This window comes from Rana temporaria, chromosome 3 (assembly GCF_905171775.1).
Source record: "Rana temporaria chromosome 3, aRanTem1.1, whole genome shotgun sequence".
In the NCBI taxonomy this organism is placed as follows: domain Eukaryota; kingdom Metazoa; phylum Chordata; class Amphibia; order Anura; family Ranidae; genus Rana; species Rana temporaria.
The window spans coordinates 388,370,026-388,390,651 of NC_053491.1; the positions used below are offsets into that span (position 1 = coordinate 388,370,026).

The 20,626-nt window shown below is 43.2% G+C and overlaps 1 protein-coding gene across 2 annotated transcripts in view; it reads left to right on the forward strand.

Moving 5' to 3' along the window:
- The window catches only part of FGD4 (FYVE, RhoGEF and PH domain containing 4), a 199,529-nt gene that overhangs the window by 25,907 nt on the left and 152,996 nt on the right, over positions 1–20,626 (forward strand). The window contains exon 1 of one of the 2 annotated variants that reach the window (XM_040345760.1): positions 6,362–6,833. The exons of the other annotated variant lie outside the window; for it this stretch is intronic. Within the exon in view, the coding sequence (XP_040201694.1) occupies positions 6,710–6,833 (124 nt within the window). The 5' untranslated portion in view covers positions 6,362–6,709. Of the gene's footprint in view, positions 1–6,361; positions 6,834–20,626 lie in introns of those variants that run through there. 2 annotated transcript variants of the gene reach the window in all.

Consider the following 20,626-nt stretch of genomic DNA (forward strand, 5'->3'; position numbering starts at 1 on the left):
GGGAAAAGATGATGCCATGCAGAGGAGGGTAGGCGGAGCATTTGGCTCTGCCTCCGTCACTGTTACCCTACCCTACGTGTACTCAGTCTGGCCAGTCATCAGGCGTCATGGGGTCGCCTGTCAATCCTCTCCCCAGGCCAAGTAGCAATATTAGCAATTGCTGTGCCAGCTGCCGCGCCGGGGGATATATTGGTGCAGGAGGCAGCTGCGGGAGGACTGGTGGGAGTTTTTTCTTGCAAGGGGAGGCTTTTTGCCTCCCCTCCCCCATGGCGCCTATGGCACTTGCCATGGCTGCCATACCCTAGATACGCCACTGCATCATGATGTTTCATTGTGTTGCACATGTCCTTGTTTGGCTGCTTAAATTTACATATTAAAACATTAAATGGATGGGTAAAAAAACTATGGTCTGTATCAGGGGCGGACTGACAACTCAATGTCGTTTTTCGTGTTGTTAAAAATGATCGTGTGTGGGCAAAAACGTTTTAAACCCGCGCATGCCCAGAAGCAAGTTATGAGACGGGAGCGCTCGTTCAGGTAAAACTACCGTTTATAATGGAGTAAGCACATTCATCACGCTGTAACAGACAGAAAAGTGCAAATCGTCTTTTACTAACAAAGAATCAGCTAAAGGCAGCCCAAAGGCGAATAGAACTTCCCCTTTAGAGTGCCGTCGTACGTGGTGTACATCACCGCGCTTTGTTCATCATTTTTCAAAAACGATGGTGTGTGGGCAATATCGTTTTTAATGATGAAGTTGGAAAAATTTGGTTTTTTGGACATGCTGAAAACGATCGTGTGTACGCGGCATAAGAAGTGGGTTGCATGATGCTGGCCATCTGACTCATGACATCTAGGGGCCGCAAAAGTACTGCAGGGAATGCTTCGGATTGAAGCTGTTTTTGTTTGTTTTTATCTCCAAATGAACGCTTTATTTTTATTTATTTATGGCTGGAATTCTGCTTTTGGACTACTTTGCTTTTTTGCAAGGTCTGCTTTAAGAAATAAAATAAAATCTTGAAGGCAAAGATACTGTAAAAACATTGTAGTAATTAGTGATTCTTGGCTTAGGGTGGCATCAGTTTTAATAGTGGAAGAAATTGTAGAATATCTGCAAAATGGATTTACAGGGTTCTTCTGCTTGCTGGACAGGTAATAAAAATTAGTGACAAAATGGCCCAGAGCAGTTCTGTAAATAACTGTCTGAAACATTTCTTTGGGACACTGACTCTTTGCAGCCCGTTGCTGTGTACATGCGCTTGCTCCAGGGATGGCTGCATGTCATTTCTCAGAACAGTGCACCTTACCTTTATCATTTTATGTATTGGTGGTTTGGGTGGCAACATTCTTTCTTTATGCATCTTGAAGAGCTATTATTTTAGGCAATTAGCTATTTTTATAGATCTAATTAGTAGGTTGGTTAGATTAGTCATATGTGTTCATAACAACATATCTATTTTACAGTGTTAACCCCCCAGGTGCCTGTAAATTGGGTCTTGGCTGCAAGAGCCTGGCAGGTGCCTAGTAGTTTTCAATGTAGGGCTTTCAGCAACACCAGCAAGCTTAAAGGAGTTGTAAAGTAAAAAAAAAAAAATTTACCTTAATGCAATCTATGCATTAAGGTGAAAAAACATCTGATGCAAGGTCCTCTTCGCCGCTCAGCCTGGCCGCTGATTAGCTAGAGCGGATGGATTGAGAGCAGCGCAGCCATTGGCTGGCGCTGCTGTCAATCACATCCAGTGACGTGGCGCGTCAAGGGGCCAAGTGATACAGTGAGCGGCTCTGGCTAGTACTGTGGTCAGTACTTGCGGGGAGGACCAGAGACAGCCGCAGAGGGACCCCAGAAGATGTGGATCGGGGCCACTCTGTGCAAAACGAACTGCACAGTGGAGGTAAGTATCACATATTTGTTATTTATATAACCCTTTAAAAAGTACTTCTCCATACCTTCAACCTTAACCAGACCCCTAGGCTGACCTTTACACCTACCTCCCCCCCAATCCTATATTCTTGCCTAACCCTACGAGCTGTTCCAGAAGTACAAATCCCATGAGGCACTGCAGGGCTGACCATTAAAAAAGCGTGGTTCCAAAAGGCAGAGGCATGATGGGACTTGTAGTTTAGCAACAGCTGGAGGGCTGCAGTTTGACACTCCAATGCCTAAAGCATATCTCAACAGTAAGCCAAACTCTAATGCCGCGTACACACGACCGTTTTTCGGGTTGTAAAAATTTTTTTTTTTTTTTAATGTCATTAAAAACGATTGTGTGTGGGCTCCAGAGCATTTTTCACAATGTAAAAAATGGGCATTACAAATTTAGAACATGCTCTAATTTTTCACGTCGTTTTTAACGTTGTCGTTTTTAACGTCATAAAAAATGGTCTTGTGTGGGTTTTAACGACGTGAAAAAAATGCGCATGCTCAGAAGAAAGTTATGAGATGGGAGCGCTCGTTCTGGTAAAACTAGCGTTTGTAATGGAGTAAGCACATTCATCATGCTGCAACAGACTGAAAAGCACGAATCGTCTTTTACTAACACGGAATCAGCAAAAGCAGCCCTAAGGGTGGCGCCATCCGAATGGAACTTCCCCTTTATAGTGCCGTCGTACGTGTTGTACGTCACCGCGCTTTGCTAGAGCATTTTTTTTCACGATCGTGTGTAGGCAAGGCCGGTTTAACGATCGGTTTGAAAAAAACATCGTTTTTTTCTAGACCATTAAAAATTTCATTTTTTACATCCCGAAAAATGGTCGTGTGTACACGGCATTAGGCTCCATCCTTTGAAACATAAAATAGCTCCCTATATTACTGGAACCATGTCCTGTGGTCTGTTGAGACCAAGATAAACTATTTGGTTCAGATGGTGTCAAGCGTGTGTGGTGACAACCAGGTGAGGAGAACAAAGACAAGTGTGTCTTGCCTACAGTCAAGCATGGTGGTGGGAGTGTCATGGTCTGGGGCTGCATGAGAGCTGCCAGCACTGGGGAGCTACAGTTCACTGAGAGAACCATGAATGCCAACATGTACTGTGACATACTGAATCAGAGCATGATCCCCTCCCTTCAGAGACTGGGCGGCAGGGCAGTATTCCAACATAACCCCAAACACACCTCCAAGATGACCACTGCCTTGCTAAAGAAGCTGAGTGTAAAGGTGGGGGACTGGCCAAGCATGTCTCCAGACCTAAACCCTATTGAGCATCGGTGGGGCATCCACAAACAGAAGATGGAGGAATGCGAGGTCTCCAACATCCACCAGCTCCGTGATGTCATCATGGAGGAGTGGAAGAGGACTCCAGTGGCAACCTGTGAAGCTCTGGTGAACTCCATGTCCAATAGGGTTAAGACAGTGCTAGAAAATAATGATGGCCACACAAAATATTGACACTTGGGGCCCAATTTGGACATTTTCACTTAGGGGTGTACTCGCATTGGTTGCCAGCGGTTTAGACATTAATGGCTGTGTGTTGAGTTATTTTGAGGGGGCAGTAAATTTACACTGTTATACAAGCTGTACACTCACTACTTTACATTGTATCAAAGTGTAATTTCTTCAGTGTTGTCACATGAAAAGTTTTTTTTTTTTTTCTGTGTACAGTATTTGGCTCTTTGCCTGGAGTTCGGCTTTAATGTTAACACAATACAATTGGGTGGAGCAGTTGTCCCTGGAAGGCACAGACAATAATAAAACATTGTGGATTTATTCTACTCTTCTCCAAACTACAAACATATTTTTGTGTTTGTCTGTGTCTCTGTGTGAGAATCTCCCTACACTGCTAAGAGATGAGAATCTCCATAAAAGACAGTAACAAAAACCTGTAGAGGCTAGGCCTTTCCCGATCGATCTGAGACCAAATAAAAGTTTTACCCCAGGTTCACACTAACACTGTTGTATAATTAGTAAGACCTCATCTGGAACATGCAGTTCAGTTTTGGTCACCAATTCTCAAAAAGAATATCTGGGGAACTGGAGAAAGTGCAGAGAAGGGCAACCGGACTGATGAGAGGCATGGAGGAGTTTGGTTATGAGGAAAGATTAGAGGAGCTGAATTTATTCACTCTTGAGAAGAGGAGAATAAAGGGGGATATGATCAACATGTACAAATATATAAGTGGTCCATATACCATGTTTCCCCCGAAAATAAGCCTGGGTCTTATATTAATTTTGGCAATAAAAGACACAGTAGGGCTTATTTTCAGGGTAGGTCTTACCATGTAATGTGCTCCCCCTTCTCTCCCCCCTGCCTGACAGGAATCCGCAGTGTGAACTGAGTTAAAATGCTGGTAAAATCCTATAATCCACTCTATTACAGTATTATATATAATGTACAATGTGTGGTTTCTGTAATATAATTGTGCCAAATACCTTCATTATAGCGCCACTCTGCACTTCTGTGACCCGCCGGAGATCTCTTCCTGGCATTTATATTACAGAAACACACACATTGTACATTATATAATACTGTAATAGAGTGGATTATAGGAGTTTACAAGCATTTTTAAACTAGGGCTTATTTTTGGGGTAGGGCTTATATTGCAGCCCTCCTGGAAAATAATGCTAGGTCTTATTTTTGGGGTAGGTCTTATTTTCGGGGAAACACGGTAGTGAATTGGGCTTTGAGTTATTCACTTTAAGGTCATCAGAGGACAAGGGGGCACTCTTTACATCTAGAGGAAAAGGTTTAATCTCTAAATATGGAAAGGCTTCTTCACAGTAAGAGCTGTGAAAATGTGAAATAGACTCCCTCAAGAGCTGGTTCTGGCCAGCTTCGTAGATCTGTTTGATAAAAGGCAGCGGTCTCACCGGGAGCCCTGGGTCCCGTACTAACGATACAGCCCCTGTGTTTCTCTCTCCATAAATGGAGAGAACATATGCATTGTATCTCTTTTTTTCTCTCTCTTTGCGCAAGGAGAAAAAAACAACTTTTCAAGAAAAATAAATATGTTTAAATAATTTAATAATAAAAATTAAGAAAAATATCTAGGTTTGATCTAGGTCAGTGCCAGGGTTAGTGTTTAGGATAAAAGTCAGGGTCAAAGGTCATGGTCAGTATAATTTGGGTAGGATTAAAAAAAAAAAAAAAATTGGTATCAGGGTTAGTTGGTGTCCGTGTGTTTTTAGGTAGGATAAAAGGGTAAAATGCGCACTATTCTGCTGTACTACAGGTACAAACGGGTACAAACAACAAATTGCATACATATATGGTATTGATGCAATCATCGTGAGCAGGAGAATTTATTTTAGATTGTTCTTTGGTGGTAGGTTATGGTAGTAACAGTTTTTTTTATAACTAAATAAAAAAAAAAGGAAAATTTTCCCTTTTGATAATAAAAAATCAGGAGATGGCCATTACCATTTACAGTATAACATCCCCAAAAATACTTGCAGCTGTAATTGCAGTGAAAGGTGGTGCTACAAAGTATTGACTCAGGGGGGCTGAATACAAATGCACGCCACACTTTTTGCATATTTTGTAAAAAAAAAAAATTATGAAAACCATTTATCATTTTCCTTCCACTTCACAATTATGTGCCACTTTGTGTTGGTCTATCACATAAAATCCCAATAAATACATTTACATTTTTGGTTGTAACATGACAATATAATACAAATAATCATACAAGTGAACAATTGTTAAATGCATTGAATACGTGAAGATAAAAAAACCTTCCGACATTACAGATTCACAGTGGACTTACGATGGCGTATCTCCACGTACGCCGTCGTAAGTCCGAATGTGAGCCGTCGTATCTATGCGCCTGATTCTTAGAATCAGTTACGCATAGATTTGGCCAAGATACGAGCGGCGTAAGTCTCCTACGCTGTCGTATCTTGGGTGCAATATTTACGCTGGCCGCAAGGGGCGCTTCCGTAGATTTACGCGTCAAATATGTAAATTAGGTAGATACGCAGATTCACGAACGTACTTGCGCCCGCTACGCCGTTTAGGTTAGGCTTACGTCCAGCATAAAGTTACCCCTGCTATATGAGGCGCAGCCAATGCAAAGTATGGATGTCGGCAAGCTTATCTTTTTACGTTGTTTACGTAAGTCGTACGTGAATGGGGCTGTGCGTAGGTTACGTTCACGTCACAGGCATTGGGCCTGGCGTATCTTATGGAGTAAATTCGATGTGATACTGAGCATGCACACGCCATTCGTTAGGCGCGTCATTTACGTGGGGTCACGATTCATTTACATACAACACGCCCCCTACCAGCCTATTTTGAATTGGGCGGGCTTACGCCGGCCAATTTACGCTACGCCGCCGCAACTTACGGAGCAAGTGCTTTGTGAATACTGCACTTGCCTGTCCAAGTTGCGGAGGCGTAGCGTAAATGGGATACGCTACGCCCGCAGAAAGATACGCGCTCGTACGTGAATCTGGCCCAATGTTTTTGCTGAATCAGTAGGCCCATATTGGAAATGTCAAACTTGTTCTGGACTGAAGAGGGTATACAGAGGTGAACTGTTTTAACAGTTCTGCATTAACAAGGTCACAGGCATATAAAAGTGTTCCCTTATTATGGGATATGATTAATATTTTTGGCTCTCTGGTCTCTCCTTGGGTGTTCCCTCAGCAGGACGGCAGGTGTGGTTCTGTGGTGGAAGATTTGCAGAGAGCGTTGTCCTGCGCTGTACACGTCTCTGTACTGTTAAGGATTGCTGTCGCTGTAATGAGGCTAATTGGGTCAGTCCAGGTTGTGTCATGGAGGGAGGTGACCATATGCCATGCTCAGAATTCCAATGGGAGAACCTAGATGTCGTCTTGTCCCTCAAGGAGCCAAGTACAGAGTGCCAAGGTGGCCCGTCCTGTCGTTGTGAGAAAGCAGGTGATTAGATTTTTGGCTTTTAGTCTAAACCAAGTTGGGTTATTGAAGACTGTATTGCAGAGTTTCTCTGTATATGACATTACCACATTATAAAATCAGATGTTACCTGAGTAGCTCTTGGTGCATTTTATCTTCTCTCAAGTGCATTTACAGACATTGTCTCCCAAATATACAAACATATTTCAAAATGTGAGTCCCTGTTGAGTTTTTACTTTTACCCCGGTCTCCATTAGAGTGATTTTTTTCCCTTTTATGCGCTTTCCCAGTGACAAGGAATAAACAGCAAGTGAGGGAGAATCTGTAATAGCGACACAGATGGCAATACAATTTGACTGAGGTTCTAGCCTCCCCTCTACTCTTAAAGTTGTTGCACTATATTGCCACTGCTATAAAATGTTTATCATTCTGTGTATATGATATTAAATCAGGGAGGCTGGGCTTTTCTGATTGGAGATCTCTGACCCATGAGGAAGCATGTTAGACATCTGCAGAGAGACCACTGCTTCCATGCAGAGAGCACAGGTTCTCCTCTACAGCATGCTGGCAGGCTTTTCGGCTGTGGCTGACTTCAATGCCGCGTACACACCATCACTTTATGTGATGAAAAAAAATGACGTTTTTAAAAACGTCACTTTAATTGACTGTGTGTGGGGGAAAACGTCGTTTTATGTCTTGTAAAAAAACGACTAAAAAAAATTGAAGCATGCTTCAATTTTATGTGTCGTTTTTCAAAAGTGCACTTTTTACTTCACAGAAATTGACCGTGTGTAGCAAAAAACGTCGTTTTCTAAGACGTTTTTTCATCCACGCATGCCCAGAAGCTACTTCAATGGTAAAACGTGGTGAACGTAACCTCACTTTGCAAGAACATTGTGAGAAAAACGATGGTGTGTAGGCAACTTTGTCTTTGAAAATTGAAGTTTCAAAAACGTCATTTTTTACTTCACAGAAAGTGATGGTGTGTATGCGGCATAAGGAAAAGAAAGAAAGAAATATGCATCTCTTTTAAGCACCTGGATTATATTTAATTCATATTAACTGAAAGTTGCACTTTAATGTACTGTATAATGTCTGTAATGTGTGGTATAAATGTTTCTCATTGGAGAAAACCTGTTTTAGTTTGTTTGACTTGTAAAAAAAAAAAAGTTAGATAAAATGTTTTAGTTCACATTCTTTAACTTATCATTTTATTTTTAATGAGCAAATGTAATTAATTTCGAACTCATCAGAGGCACGGAGAAATATAAAGTAAATCTTCATGATGTTGGCTGTGAAAACCAATTCATTACCTCAATTCCTCAATTTAAAAAAATTGCCATTACGTTTTTTTGTTTTTTTGTTTTTAGTTTGTAAAGTTGGTTGGCTTTTAACCACTTAATAATCAAGCCTCTTTCTGAGATTTGTTGTTTTACAAGTTAACAGTTTTTTGGGTTTTTATTTTGCTAAAAAATGACTTGGAACCCCGAAACATTACACCCTAGAGAATAAAATGGCGGCCGTGGCAATACTTTCTGTCACACCATATTTGCACAGTGGCCTTACAAGCGCACTTTTGTGGGGAAAAAAATACACTTTTTTTTTAAATAAAAGAATAAGACCACAGTAAAGTTAGCCCAATTTTTTTATATATATAGATTGTGAAAGATAATGTTACGCCGAGTAAATTGATACCCAACATGTCGCGTTTTAAAATTGCAACCGCTCATGGAATGGCGACAAACTTTAACCCTTAAAAATCTCCATAGGCGACATTTTAAAAATTCTACAGGTGGTATGTTTTGAGTTACAGAGAAGTTTTTTAAAGCTGGAATTATCTCTCCCGCTCTACCGATCGCGGTGATACCTTACATGTGTGGTTTGAATACCGTTCTCGTATGCGGGCACTGCTCACGTATGCATTCACTTCTGCACGCGAGCTGGGCGGGACAGGGCGCGTTTAAAAATTATTTTTCTCATTTATTTTACCTTTTTCATTTTTATACTGTTCTTTTAAAAAATTTAAATAAATTGTCACTTTTATTCCTATTACAAGGAATGTAAACATCCCTTGTGATCGAAAAAAAGCATGACAGGTCCTCTAAAATATGAGATCTCGGGTCAAAAAGACCTCGGATCTCATATTTGCACTGAAATGTGAAAAAAATTGACCTGCCATACAAGCAGCTACTACGATTCACTGTCTGGCAGCTGTTCGTTTTTATGTGATGGGCCATAAAATGCGAGGTCTGCCTACAATTCCCAAGTCCCCGTCCCCTATTGAAACCTCCAGTTGGTGTAAAATGTGTAAAAGGAAAAAAAAAAACTGAACTAGGTTTACCTTGTTCTATCTTCTGCATCAGAAGACATCACCCTTGCCCATCATCCCCTAGATGCAGATGTCGCAGACTCTGCCAAGTGGATCCGCTAGATCAGCGAGGGATCTGTCCGCTGATCCCCTCTGAGCAGAGGGATGGACCTGTCCGTCTTCACTATGCAGAGCATACACAGACACAGTGATGGGGTGAGTATTACCGCACTTACCACAAGAGTGGGGGAATGGGGAAAGGGAAGGGGTACAGCTGCTGCACTGAATGGTGTATCAAACCAGAAGCAAATGGAGAATGGGGGGGGGGGGGGTAGTGCTGCGCTGTGACTGGGGAGTGGGGTGATGTGCAAAGGAAATATGGCAGATCCTAATATATGGAAAGATAGGTCTGACTAATAATCACAATAGTAAAAAATGATAATAGTATACCATAACAAGTGAATAACATCAAAATAAACGTGCTACAGTGCAGCCAGGGCTAGCTGCCACATAATGAAGTAGTACAAAAGTGACAGTGCAAGTGTCATAAAGTGAAATAGAATGGTACCAAATGTACTGATACACAATCGGGTGTACAGCGTGCAAACTACAACACACAGCGGTGACTGTAAAAACACTGAATTAAATGTCCATGCAGCAGATAGCTGTAACCATAACAGCAGGAGAAAATCCAAAAAGTGCTGGTGTAAATGCCAAAGTGACGTGAAACAAGGTTAATTTCCGGTGTTTTCTTCAGAGTACAGCGCAGCACTACCCCCCCCCCCCCATTCTCTATACACAGCAGACACAGCCCCCTCTCTATGGATGGACTGCTTATCCATTTCCATCCGACTGTCATTTGAACCGATCCACCGAATGGATGGAGAACAGATCCCCATCCCTCTGTTTTAGGCTGGGTTCACACTACTACACTACTTTCATCCTACTTTGCTCTGTGTTCAATGTTTCCCTATGAGATCGTCTTGTAGCGTCCTACACAAGTTGGTCCGACTTTGAAAATGCTCCCTGTACTACTTTTGGTCCTACATTGATCCTACTTCAGGCCCATTGAATATCATTGAAGTCGGACCAAAGTAGTATCCTGTTCATGAAAGTAGGATGGATGTAGGACCAATGTAGGATAAATGTAGGACCAATGTAGCAGAGCAAAGTAGGATGAAAGTAGTGTAGTAGTGTGAACCCAGCCTTAATCTGATCAGATGCCGGCAGGTGTCAGTGAGCACATGTCTGTCCTCTGACATCTGCTGCTCAATAGAGAGATATGGAAGGTCTGATTGGGTACACCTGTCAGTTGTTGAGGCAGACCCAATCGGTCTATCGGTGTGAAAGGGGCCTAAATGAAGCAGCTAACAATTGCAGTGAGGAGGGGGAACCACTACAAGGGTAAAGGGTTTTCTTCCTCAGAGTTCAGTTTACATAATTCCCTTCCAGGAATTCGGACACTTTTTTTTTTTCTCTGGATTACATTGAACTTTCCATTCCTTGTTTCCTCAAGCTGTGCACTTGCCACCTTTTTCAAGATTTCTTAATCAGGTTGTGTAGGAGGGATATAGATAAGGCACAGGGTAATTTATTAATCGGGAGATAAAGTCCATGTTTATATATCTCCACCTCCCTGACTTTCTAGATACTATAACAATGTCAGACAGAACGGACAATATACATGAAGAAAACCAGACTACAGTGGAAGAATCTGAATTTTAAGGCCCAACCCCATCCCAAGCTTTTATTTTATTTTGGATTGCCTGAGGAACAGTTAAATAAAACGTCTGTCAGGTTTTTGCCATTTGTGCCCCGGTTTGGGTTTAAAAACACATTAAGGCCCCGTTCACACCTAGGCGTATATATACGCCTGTAGTGTGAACGCCGCTGCCGCCCCAACACGCCAGAGGGATGCTTTAGCATTGCCCTCTATGGAGGTGGTTCACATCTCCACGCCGAACGCCTGCCGCCTGAAAAAAGGTCCCGGACCTTTTTTTCAGGCGTCTTTCGGCGTTCGGCTAGGAGATGTGAACCATCTCCATAGAGGGGGTCACAGGCTGCATTCACAATCGTGGCGTTTTGTCGCCGTGAATCGCGATACAAAACACCGCTATTTTCCGCCGCAATTCGCGGGACAAAACGCCGCGATTCAGTACGCTATAGTGTGAATGCAGCCTTATAGAGGAGCAGGGAATGGGTTACATTTTTTTGGCAGTATTTTTTATTGCTGTCTGTGCCTTTTCTTCCCCTGTTTCTAAAAAGGTCATCACAGCAGGCCCAAACCAATTAGTAGGCAGAAGAGGCAGCTGTCTTAGGTGCTTCAGCAGGGTGGGAGTGAGGCGGCAGATAAAGTACAGGACCTGCAACCTATGCTGCTGAGAAAGGCTCACCGCTTGAGTAGTGCTGATCTCCTACCTGCAGACTCTATTGCCAAATGTGGTTTGCCCGGCCTGATCAGTGTGCTTTTGGTGGTGGTTACCTCTGAGTGGTGAGTAGAGTAAGAGAGCGGTGTGCACTTTGCAACTGATGTGACCCATGATAAATGCTTTGGCTCCCCACTCAGGCTGTTAAGGCCCCATGAGTTGGATGGCACTTAGTGAGGGTACAGGCTGAAGAAATGTCCGTCCAGACCCACTGCACACCTCAGCCGACCCGAGTGGTTAGCAGGTAAAAGGAGTCTCCGTTCGAATCATCCAGACCACAACTCTTTGGAATTGTGGTCTGAAAGAATCAAGCTGAGGCTGCTTTTACCTGCTAACCACTTGGGCCAGGTGAGGTGTGCAGTGGCCGGCCATCTTTAATTTCTGCACTTGGCAACTAATCTTGTATATGACACTTGGTGAGAAATCGAGTGGAAGATGGCACCGGTGTAATTGAGTGGTGAGCTAGAAATGATTTATATGCGAACCCCACATTGCTGGTATGACAAGTGAAACAGATTTGGTGTGTTTTTTTTTTTTTTTTTAATCTGCGTGTCTAACTTCTGGCCAAGTTGAGAAAAGTATTTAGTTCCTTTAGTAGGTGGCTGGCCAAATGACAGAGACACTATTAGCAGTGGTGTCAGTTACATCCAAAGTGGTTGGTCACTGCATTTTGCAATAGGCAATCGTGGTAAATCGATCAACGCTTTTTGGGCTGTGTGATCGATCTACCAGCTGATGGATCACACAGCCAAGTAGATAGATCACACAGAGCTGATCAATCCATCGCTGTTGTGAATGCAGTGAATAGGGATTGATGGTGCAGCATGTGAAACTTGGCACCAGGGATCTAGGGTAGAGGTGTTGGATGTGAGAGAAGAAAGCAGTGTTAGCGCTGATTGTGAGTCCACTGACAAGTAGGGATGAGCTCTGGCGTGTTCGTACAGCCCACGTGCCGGCACTGCGCTGCTAATCACAGGCAGGGAGACATTTCCTGAACTCTGCAGCCACCCATTGGGACAAGGTCTCCTTGCCTGTGATTAGCGCAGTGACGTGCTGACTTCCTGGCGGCCTCTGCACGTGGAGTGTGTGAACACGCCGGAGCTCATCCCTACTGACAAGACACTGTGGATGTTGGTTCCTCTGTGATCTGACCACATGCCATATATGTCTCTCAGCAACCCTGAGAATCGGAGAAGGGGGCAGGGGCTCAGTGCTGGCTATAACTCCCACATGGGAATGCCCATAAATTGGGCTTCAGCCTGGGGTGGAGCTACAGCCAGCGTAAACCAAAAAATTAAATGCTTTATTAACAAACCACAACATGGATCGGAATGGTACCAAGTGCCAAATGCACCTGATCCTCTAGAGGATTCAACATTTTTATTTATCTTGGGGCTATTACTTCTTAATATCTTAGATATAGATATTAGGAAAACTTTTTTTTTATGAAAAACTTGGAAAATGGAGACACTCAGTTGACCAGATTAGCTGATATCTGTTCTAAGTTTTAGGTGTCCATAGACACAGCAGTCATCAGATGGCTATGAAACAAATGGAAATGCTAGCGCACAGGATGATTATAGAGAGCACATGCACTGAATGGGAAATGGGTTAAAAAAGTCCATGGACAGGGAGAGGGAAATTAAAAAGTCCATGGGGAAAATAAGTCTGGATGATGACGAGGAATCTTAAATGGGTTGTAAAGGTAAAAAAAAAAAAAAAATCCCTAAATAGCTTCCTTTAGTGCAGTCCTCCTTCACTTACCTCATCCTTCGATTTTGCTTTTAAATGTCCTTATTTCTTCTGAGAAATCCTCACTTCCTGTTCTTCTGTCTGTAACTACACACCATAATGCAAGGCTTTCTCCCTGGCGTGAAGAAAGCCTCTTGAGGGGGGATGGGGTGAGCTGGAGTGTCAGGACACTCTCTACTTTCCAGATAGAAAAAGGAGCTGTGAGTTAGTAGGCGTCCTGACACTCCTGCTCGCCCCCTCAAGAGGCTTTCTCCACACCAGGGAGAAAGCCTTGCATTACTGTGTGTAGTTAGACACAAGAACAGGAAGTGAGTATTTCGCAGAAGAAATAAGGATCTTTAAAAGCAAAATCGAAGAATGAGGTAAGTAAAGGAGGACTGCACTAGAGTAAAGAAAGCCATTTAGGGAATTTTTATTTTATTTTTTACCTTTACAACCCCTTTAAATTGGAAGAGAAGCACAGAGGGCAAGGCTTTTCTCTGGAGTGAAACCAACTCTGAGATGCAATATGAAAGGAAAAACAGAAAAGTGCCTCCAAGTGCAATATTTATTGTGCAATGGCAAGTAACATATGAACACTCACATCAAGGTAAGGGATGGTGGGCTAATCTGGGGAAAGGAACCCGCGGGAAAGGTCCACAACGCCTCTGGTCCGGAGATATACACATGCCGCGACAACCACGGTAAAGCAGGAAGAAGCCGGAAAGTTCTGTATAACAGGTAGGTTGGATGGAACCAGCCTGAAACGCAGCGCCCATAGGCGTGTGACGTCACCAGGGTGAAAAGAGAACCACAGCGCATTTCGGAGCATGTATGGAGCATGCACGCTCCTTAGTTTAGAAAAGAGCGTGCGTGCTCTGTATGAGCTGTGTGCATGCTCTGAAACACGTTCTGGTTCTCTCTTCACCCCGGTGATGTCACACGCCTACGGATGCTGTGCTTCACTTGAGATAGAAGCGTGCATGCTCTGTAGGAGCTTTGCACATGCTCTAAAAAGCTTTGTTCATTTCTCTTCACCCCGCTGATGTCACATGCCTGCAGACGTTGCACTTCACGTGAGAGAGGAGCACGCAAGCTCCATACGAGCATCGCGCATGCTCTGAAATGCGTTGTGGATTTCTCAACAGGCGCTGGTTTTATCCAGCCACCCCAGAACAACACAGAACTTGTCGGCTTCTTCCTGCTTTACCATGGTTGTTGCGGCATTGGAATATATCCCCGAACCAGAGGCATTAAAATGTGTCAAATACAGATAAAAATGCAGAGCGGTTTAATCTTCACTGGATAGTGTTGGTAAGTATGTGAGTATAACCACAGTTCACTGTCAGTGTGGATCATACAGACAGGTTTGCACCCCTAATTTACTAATACAGCCTTAAATGTTTGTTCTTGACTTTAGATACACTTTTTTAATATAAGCAATTCCCACTTGCCACCAGCAGGTGGCAGCATTACAGTTGGGATTATCCCATGAAGATCACATGTGCTAATTCTATATAATATAAACTAGTTAATGTGTTGCACATTTCCTTTTTAGTTGTTCTCTGTGCTTAATCACACTGGTGGTTATTTCAGGATGTTTAATTAGTGCATGATCTACTATATAAATTAGGAAAATATGCTTGGAGGGAAGGGGTCATGATGCTAAGGCGCCAGATTTGTATACACTATTCTCTAGGGCTTTTCCCCCCGCTTTTCTGAAAATTTTAATTCTTTCCATTAATAAATATTTGTGTGGTAAAATATTTGCTGCAGGAAACCAGTGTTTTTGTCTCCTGTGTGTCACTTTTTTACATTTACAACTGGTAAATACGGCTTTGTAGTCATTTTAACGTGCACTGCAGCCCCATGCACCTTTTGTAAAAAAAATCTCAGGAGGGGACAGTACTGGTTCTAGGATGCTGCACAGGACATGGCCACCCCGGGACCGCTTAGTAAAAAAGTGACTGTCCCAGCAAATCCGGGACAGTTGGCAAGTATGATGTAATGTAAGATTATCATGGGTCCCCCATGCTTCTAAGGTGTGTCCATGCATTCAGACAGCCCTGCTTACCTGCTTGTGTTCTCACAATACTGAGATGGTGGCACTACAGCAACTACTTCAGGCTAAAAGCCCAATTTCACCTTTCCACCTTCGTCCTGACTAATGTCGTATCCCGACAGTTACTGCAAAAGACGCATTTTACTGGACCAAACCACTGGGAGTTCCTCTTGCAATTTACATATCTTCATTTTTAATATAATAACCTCATATAGAAATGCAAACCTATAAAAAATAAAAAAAACTGAAAGCATGACTTTGGCCAAAACAAAATAATAATAGACCATTAAATTCTAAATCTAGAATCTGCTTTAAACCATAGATTTCACCAGCAGTGCTTTTTTCTGCCACTAGATGTCCTCAGTCACGAGGCCAATATCAGTCCACCCATTTTATTATCGTGGACCTGCTTCAGCTGTTGCTGGACTATGAAAGACGAAGCAGTACAGTGATGAGCTTCTCTATGTCCCTCTGCTTCCAGGGAGTTTTGACTTCACTTCCTGTCCTGTAGACACAACAGGAAGTGAGTGGAAACCTCTCCAAAGTGAAATCGCATCCTATACAGTTGGTACCAGAACAAGGTTTCCCCGTTGGAAGATTTCCCTGCCATTTTCCTTTAATTTCAATCCCAGTGACGATGATCACAAGGAGAAATGAAGAGGACAAGTCTCCCCTGCTGGGAGCAGAGCAGAGCTCCATCCAAAAATTAAATAATGGATAGCCCATTTAGTAATAAAATACAACCAGCTTGTGTGCCAATATTCAGCTTCAATACAGAGTTTTTTCCTACAGCAGCTTTTTCTGCTACTAGATGTCTTTAGTCTGATGGTCTGCATCATTCATCATCCTGGACCTGCCCCAGCCTGTGACTGGACGATGAAAGGAGAAGCAGCACAATGATGAGCTCATCTGTCATTCTCCTCTCTCCTCCTTTTGTTATGTTACCTGTGACTGGATGGTGAAAGAAGAAGCAGCACAATGAGCTCATCTTGGTCATTCTCCTCTCTTCTCCTATTGGTATGTTTCCTGTGACTAGATGGTGAAAGAAGAAGCAGCACAATGAGCTCATCTTGGTCATTCTCCTCTCTCCTCCTATTGGCATGTTTCCTGTAAATGGACGGTGAAAGAAGAAGCAGCACAATGAGCTCATCTTGGTCATTCTCCTCTCTTCTCCTATTGGTATGTTTCCTGTGACTAGATGGTGAAAGAAGCAGCAGCACAATGATGAGCTCATCTCTGTCATTCTCCTCTCTCCTCCTATTGGTATGTTACCTGTGACTGGATGGTGAAAGGAGAAGGCGGCACAATGAGCTCATCTTGGTCATTCTCCTCTCTCCTCCTATTGGTATGTTACCTGTGACTGGATGGTGAAAGGAGAAGCGGCACAATGATAAGCTCATCTCTGTCATTCTCCTCTCTCCTCCTATTGGTATGTTACCTGTGACTGGATGGTGAAAGAAGAAGCAGCACAATGATGAGCTCATTCTTGTCATTCTCCTCTCTCCTCCTATTGGTGTGTTTCTTGTCAGAATTTGAACTTGTGCTGCTTCCTCCTCCCACAGTCTGAGCTCTGCTGTACAGGGGCGGCACAAGGCTGATACCAGGTCAAGTTCATGTACCTGTATTTATAAAATACAATTGATGACATACTGATTGCAATAATTTGTGTATTTTATATCTGTCTGATGTAAACTGTGCAACAGTGACTCAAAAGATAGACGCTGTACTTTCCCTTTAACCACTTGCCGTCGCTGCACCGCCGAAATACGTCCACAAGGTGGCTCTCCTAGGCGAGACCACGTAAATGGACGTCCTGCCTATTAGCCGCCACTAGGGGCGCACGGGCGCCGCCGGAGGCGCGTGCGCGCGCCCCCCGCTCGCCCCCGACTCCCGTGCGTGTGCCCGGCGGGCGCGATCACCGCCGGGCACACGCGATCGCTCGGTACAGAGCGGGGAACGGGAGCTGTGTGTGTAAACACACAGCTCTCGTTCCTGTCAGCAGGGGAAATGCTGATTTTCTGTTCATACAATGTATGAACAGAAAATCAGTGTTTCCCCTAGTGAGGCCACCCCCCCCCCCCACAGTAAGAACACACCCAGGCATACTTAACCCCTTCCCCGCCCCCTAGTGTTAACCCCTTCACTGCCAGTGGCATTTTTATAGTAATCTAATGCATTTTTATAGCACTGATCGCTATAAAAATGCCAATGGTCCCAAAAATGTGTCAAAAATGTCCGAAGTGTCCGCCATAATGTCGCAATACCGAAAAAAAAAATCGCTGATCGCCGCCATTACTAGTAAAAAAAATATTAATAAAAATGCCATAAAAATACCCCCTATTTTGTAAACGCTATAACTTTTGCGCAAACCAATCAATAAACGCTTATTGCGATTTTTTTTTACGAAAAATATGTAGAAGAATACGTATCGGCCTAAACTGAGGAAAAAAAATGTTTTTCTATATATTTTTGGGGGATATTTATTACAGCAAAAAGTAAAAAATATTCATTTTTTTCAAAATTGTCGTTCTATTTTTGTTTATAGCGCAAAAAATAAAAAACGCAGAGGTGATCAAATACCACCAAAAGAAAGCTCTATTTGTGGGAAAAAAAGGACGCCAATTTTGTTTGGGAGCCACGTCGCACGACCGCGCAATTGTCTGTTAAAGCGACGCAGTCCCGAATCGCAAAAAGTACTCTGGTCTTTGGGCAGCAATATGGTCCGGGGGGTAAGTGGTTAAGTACACTTGGAGGGACTTATAGAAATCATCTGTAGTAAATAATTTTTCTGATCTACCGCGATTCTGAGATCATTGACTGCCTCCAGAGATAATTCCTTCTGACGTTAATTCACATATATTGATTTTTTATCTCTGGCTGAATAATAAAAGCCGGGGTCATCACTGCTTAGATCTGCCATCTTAATGTCCATTTTGGAGCTTTAATAAAGAAGATTGAAATGCGCTTTTTGCGGTGCGCCCCCCTCTGCCTGGCTAGTGGATTTGTGCCCCCCCCCAGAACTTATGACTGCTTTAGCTGTGCGCTTCTCACACTGAGCTCACTAAGACGCCACCTTAAAAGGAATCGTATTTTTCCTTCTTCTAATTCACTGTGACAGATGAATGGAACAGACCCCCAGCTCCCAGAATTGTCATGTGGGTCACACAGGAGGATTGTGGGAAGGCTGACTTGCCTTTCTTAATGACACACAAGTTGTGGAATAAATCACAGCAATGTGGCCCTCGTTTAAAGTGAATTTCCACTTTTGCAGCCAAATTGAGATAACCCCTACTTTATATTTGTTACATGTTTCATATAGTATAACTTAAAATATTTGTAACTTTTTTTTAATTTTTTTTTTGACTGAAAAATCTCACCTATTCTATGTAATTTTACGCAGGATGCTGAGAAGTTATGTTTGCAGCAATTAACCCTGTCTGTAGTGTGCTGGCAGATCTCATTATCAGTTATAAATTAGGTGTACATACTCTGTCCTGGCAGAGGCATAAAGATGCGCAAGAGAAAATAGTCGCGCTAAATAAATATGAATATATAAATATATATAGTGAAATTATTATTACTGTACCGAATAAAAAGTTAAACCTAAGTGAAACAAAGTAACCATTCAATAATGTGCACATAATTAAAAATGAAAACAAATGAAGAAAGATGACATCTCAAGCCGTCCGCCCCTATATATCTATATACCAAACAGACATCAAGTGTTCAATGACATTTGAAACCAAATTCTAAGGTACAAAACCATAGTCCACTGTATCCAAAAGGAAATAAGTCCAATCCCACAAAGGAGAGTGCATACAGGTTGAAATGAGGGATGAAGATGGCTATCCACCACCACCAAGTTGAGTTCCTCCTCGTGCAGCACACAAAGGTAAACGGGGACCCTTGCCGAATCGGATGGACCTCAAATGGCGAGGTCATAGATGCCTGCAGGTATATCCCTCTGTGGGGTCTTATGGTCATCCGGGATATCAGGGTCACCAGGCTCCTGTTAGTCTACTCACCTCTGCTCATAGGTTCACCAATAAGAACCTAGCAGGAACCCATCCCTCTAAGGAGGGTGAATCCATAAACGTTGTGGATAAAGATAAAAAGCTAGGATAGTGCTTATCTTTTAAAATTGCTGAATCAAGTAGGTTTCCTCATACTTCTTGACACTTTAGATTAGGGGTAAGGCCGGGTGATGTGGGGAGCCATGCTTGAATCCTGGGGAGGAATGGGAGGTGGGGCATTTTGCAATTTTCCAGTGGTTTCATGGGAAGGAGAGTGGAAGCTGAGCAAGTGGGTGGGAGGGGGTTCTTTTCTTGTTTTTGTACCAAATGCTTAGGTAGACTGTACGTTTGTTAGGTGGATGTTCGTACAGTACAGGTTGTGTACTTAGGCCATGTTGGCCTGTCACCGGCCCAGTGTTGTGCTGGGTCGGCTGCCTTTTTTGTTTTGTTATATATATTGTTAAAATGAATAAAAAGAAATTTACAAAAAATAAATAAATTGCTGATTCATTTATTGAAAAATCGAAGCAGTACAGAGCAAATAAACAATTAAAAATAGCCGGCATAAGCTAAAAAACGTACGCCCGTGCTTCCGGGGGGACACCCTGGAGTTACCCCAAAAATCCACACCAGACCCCTTATCCGAGCACGTAACCTGGCCGGCCGCAGAAAAGAGAGAGCGCCCCTCCCCTCCTGAACCGTAACAGGCCACATGCCCTCAACATACAATGTACCCAATTACCAATTCAAATAGGGGGGGGGGAGGATCTGGGGGTCCCCTTTGTTAAAGGGGTCTTCCAGATTCTGATAAGCCCCCCGCCCACTGACCCCCACAACCACCAGCCAGGGTTGTGGGAATGAGGCCCTTGTCCCCATCAACATGGGGACATCCTCCCAATGTTGAGGACATGTGGCCTGGTACGGTTCAGGAGGGGGGGGGAACTCGTCCCCCCCTCTTTTCTGCGGCCGGCCAGGTTACGTGCTCGGATAAGGGGTCTGGTGTGGATATTTGGGGGGAACCCCACATCATTTTTTTATTTTTTCAAATTGATGGCGGTGTTCCCCTTAATATCCATTCCAGACTTGAAGGGCCTGGTGATTGAATTTGGGGGGACCCCCACGTTTTTTTTTTTTTTTATCAATGAATTCTCTCTGAATTGCCGGGAGCCGACAAATCATAGCCACGAGTCATTTTTAAATGACTTTTTTTCCTTCAGAAATGACACTTGTGCAGAGACAGTTCTAAGTACGGCAAACATGCGCTATTTCACATGCTT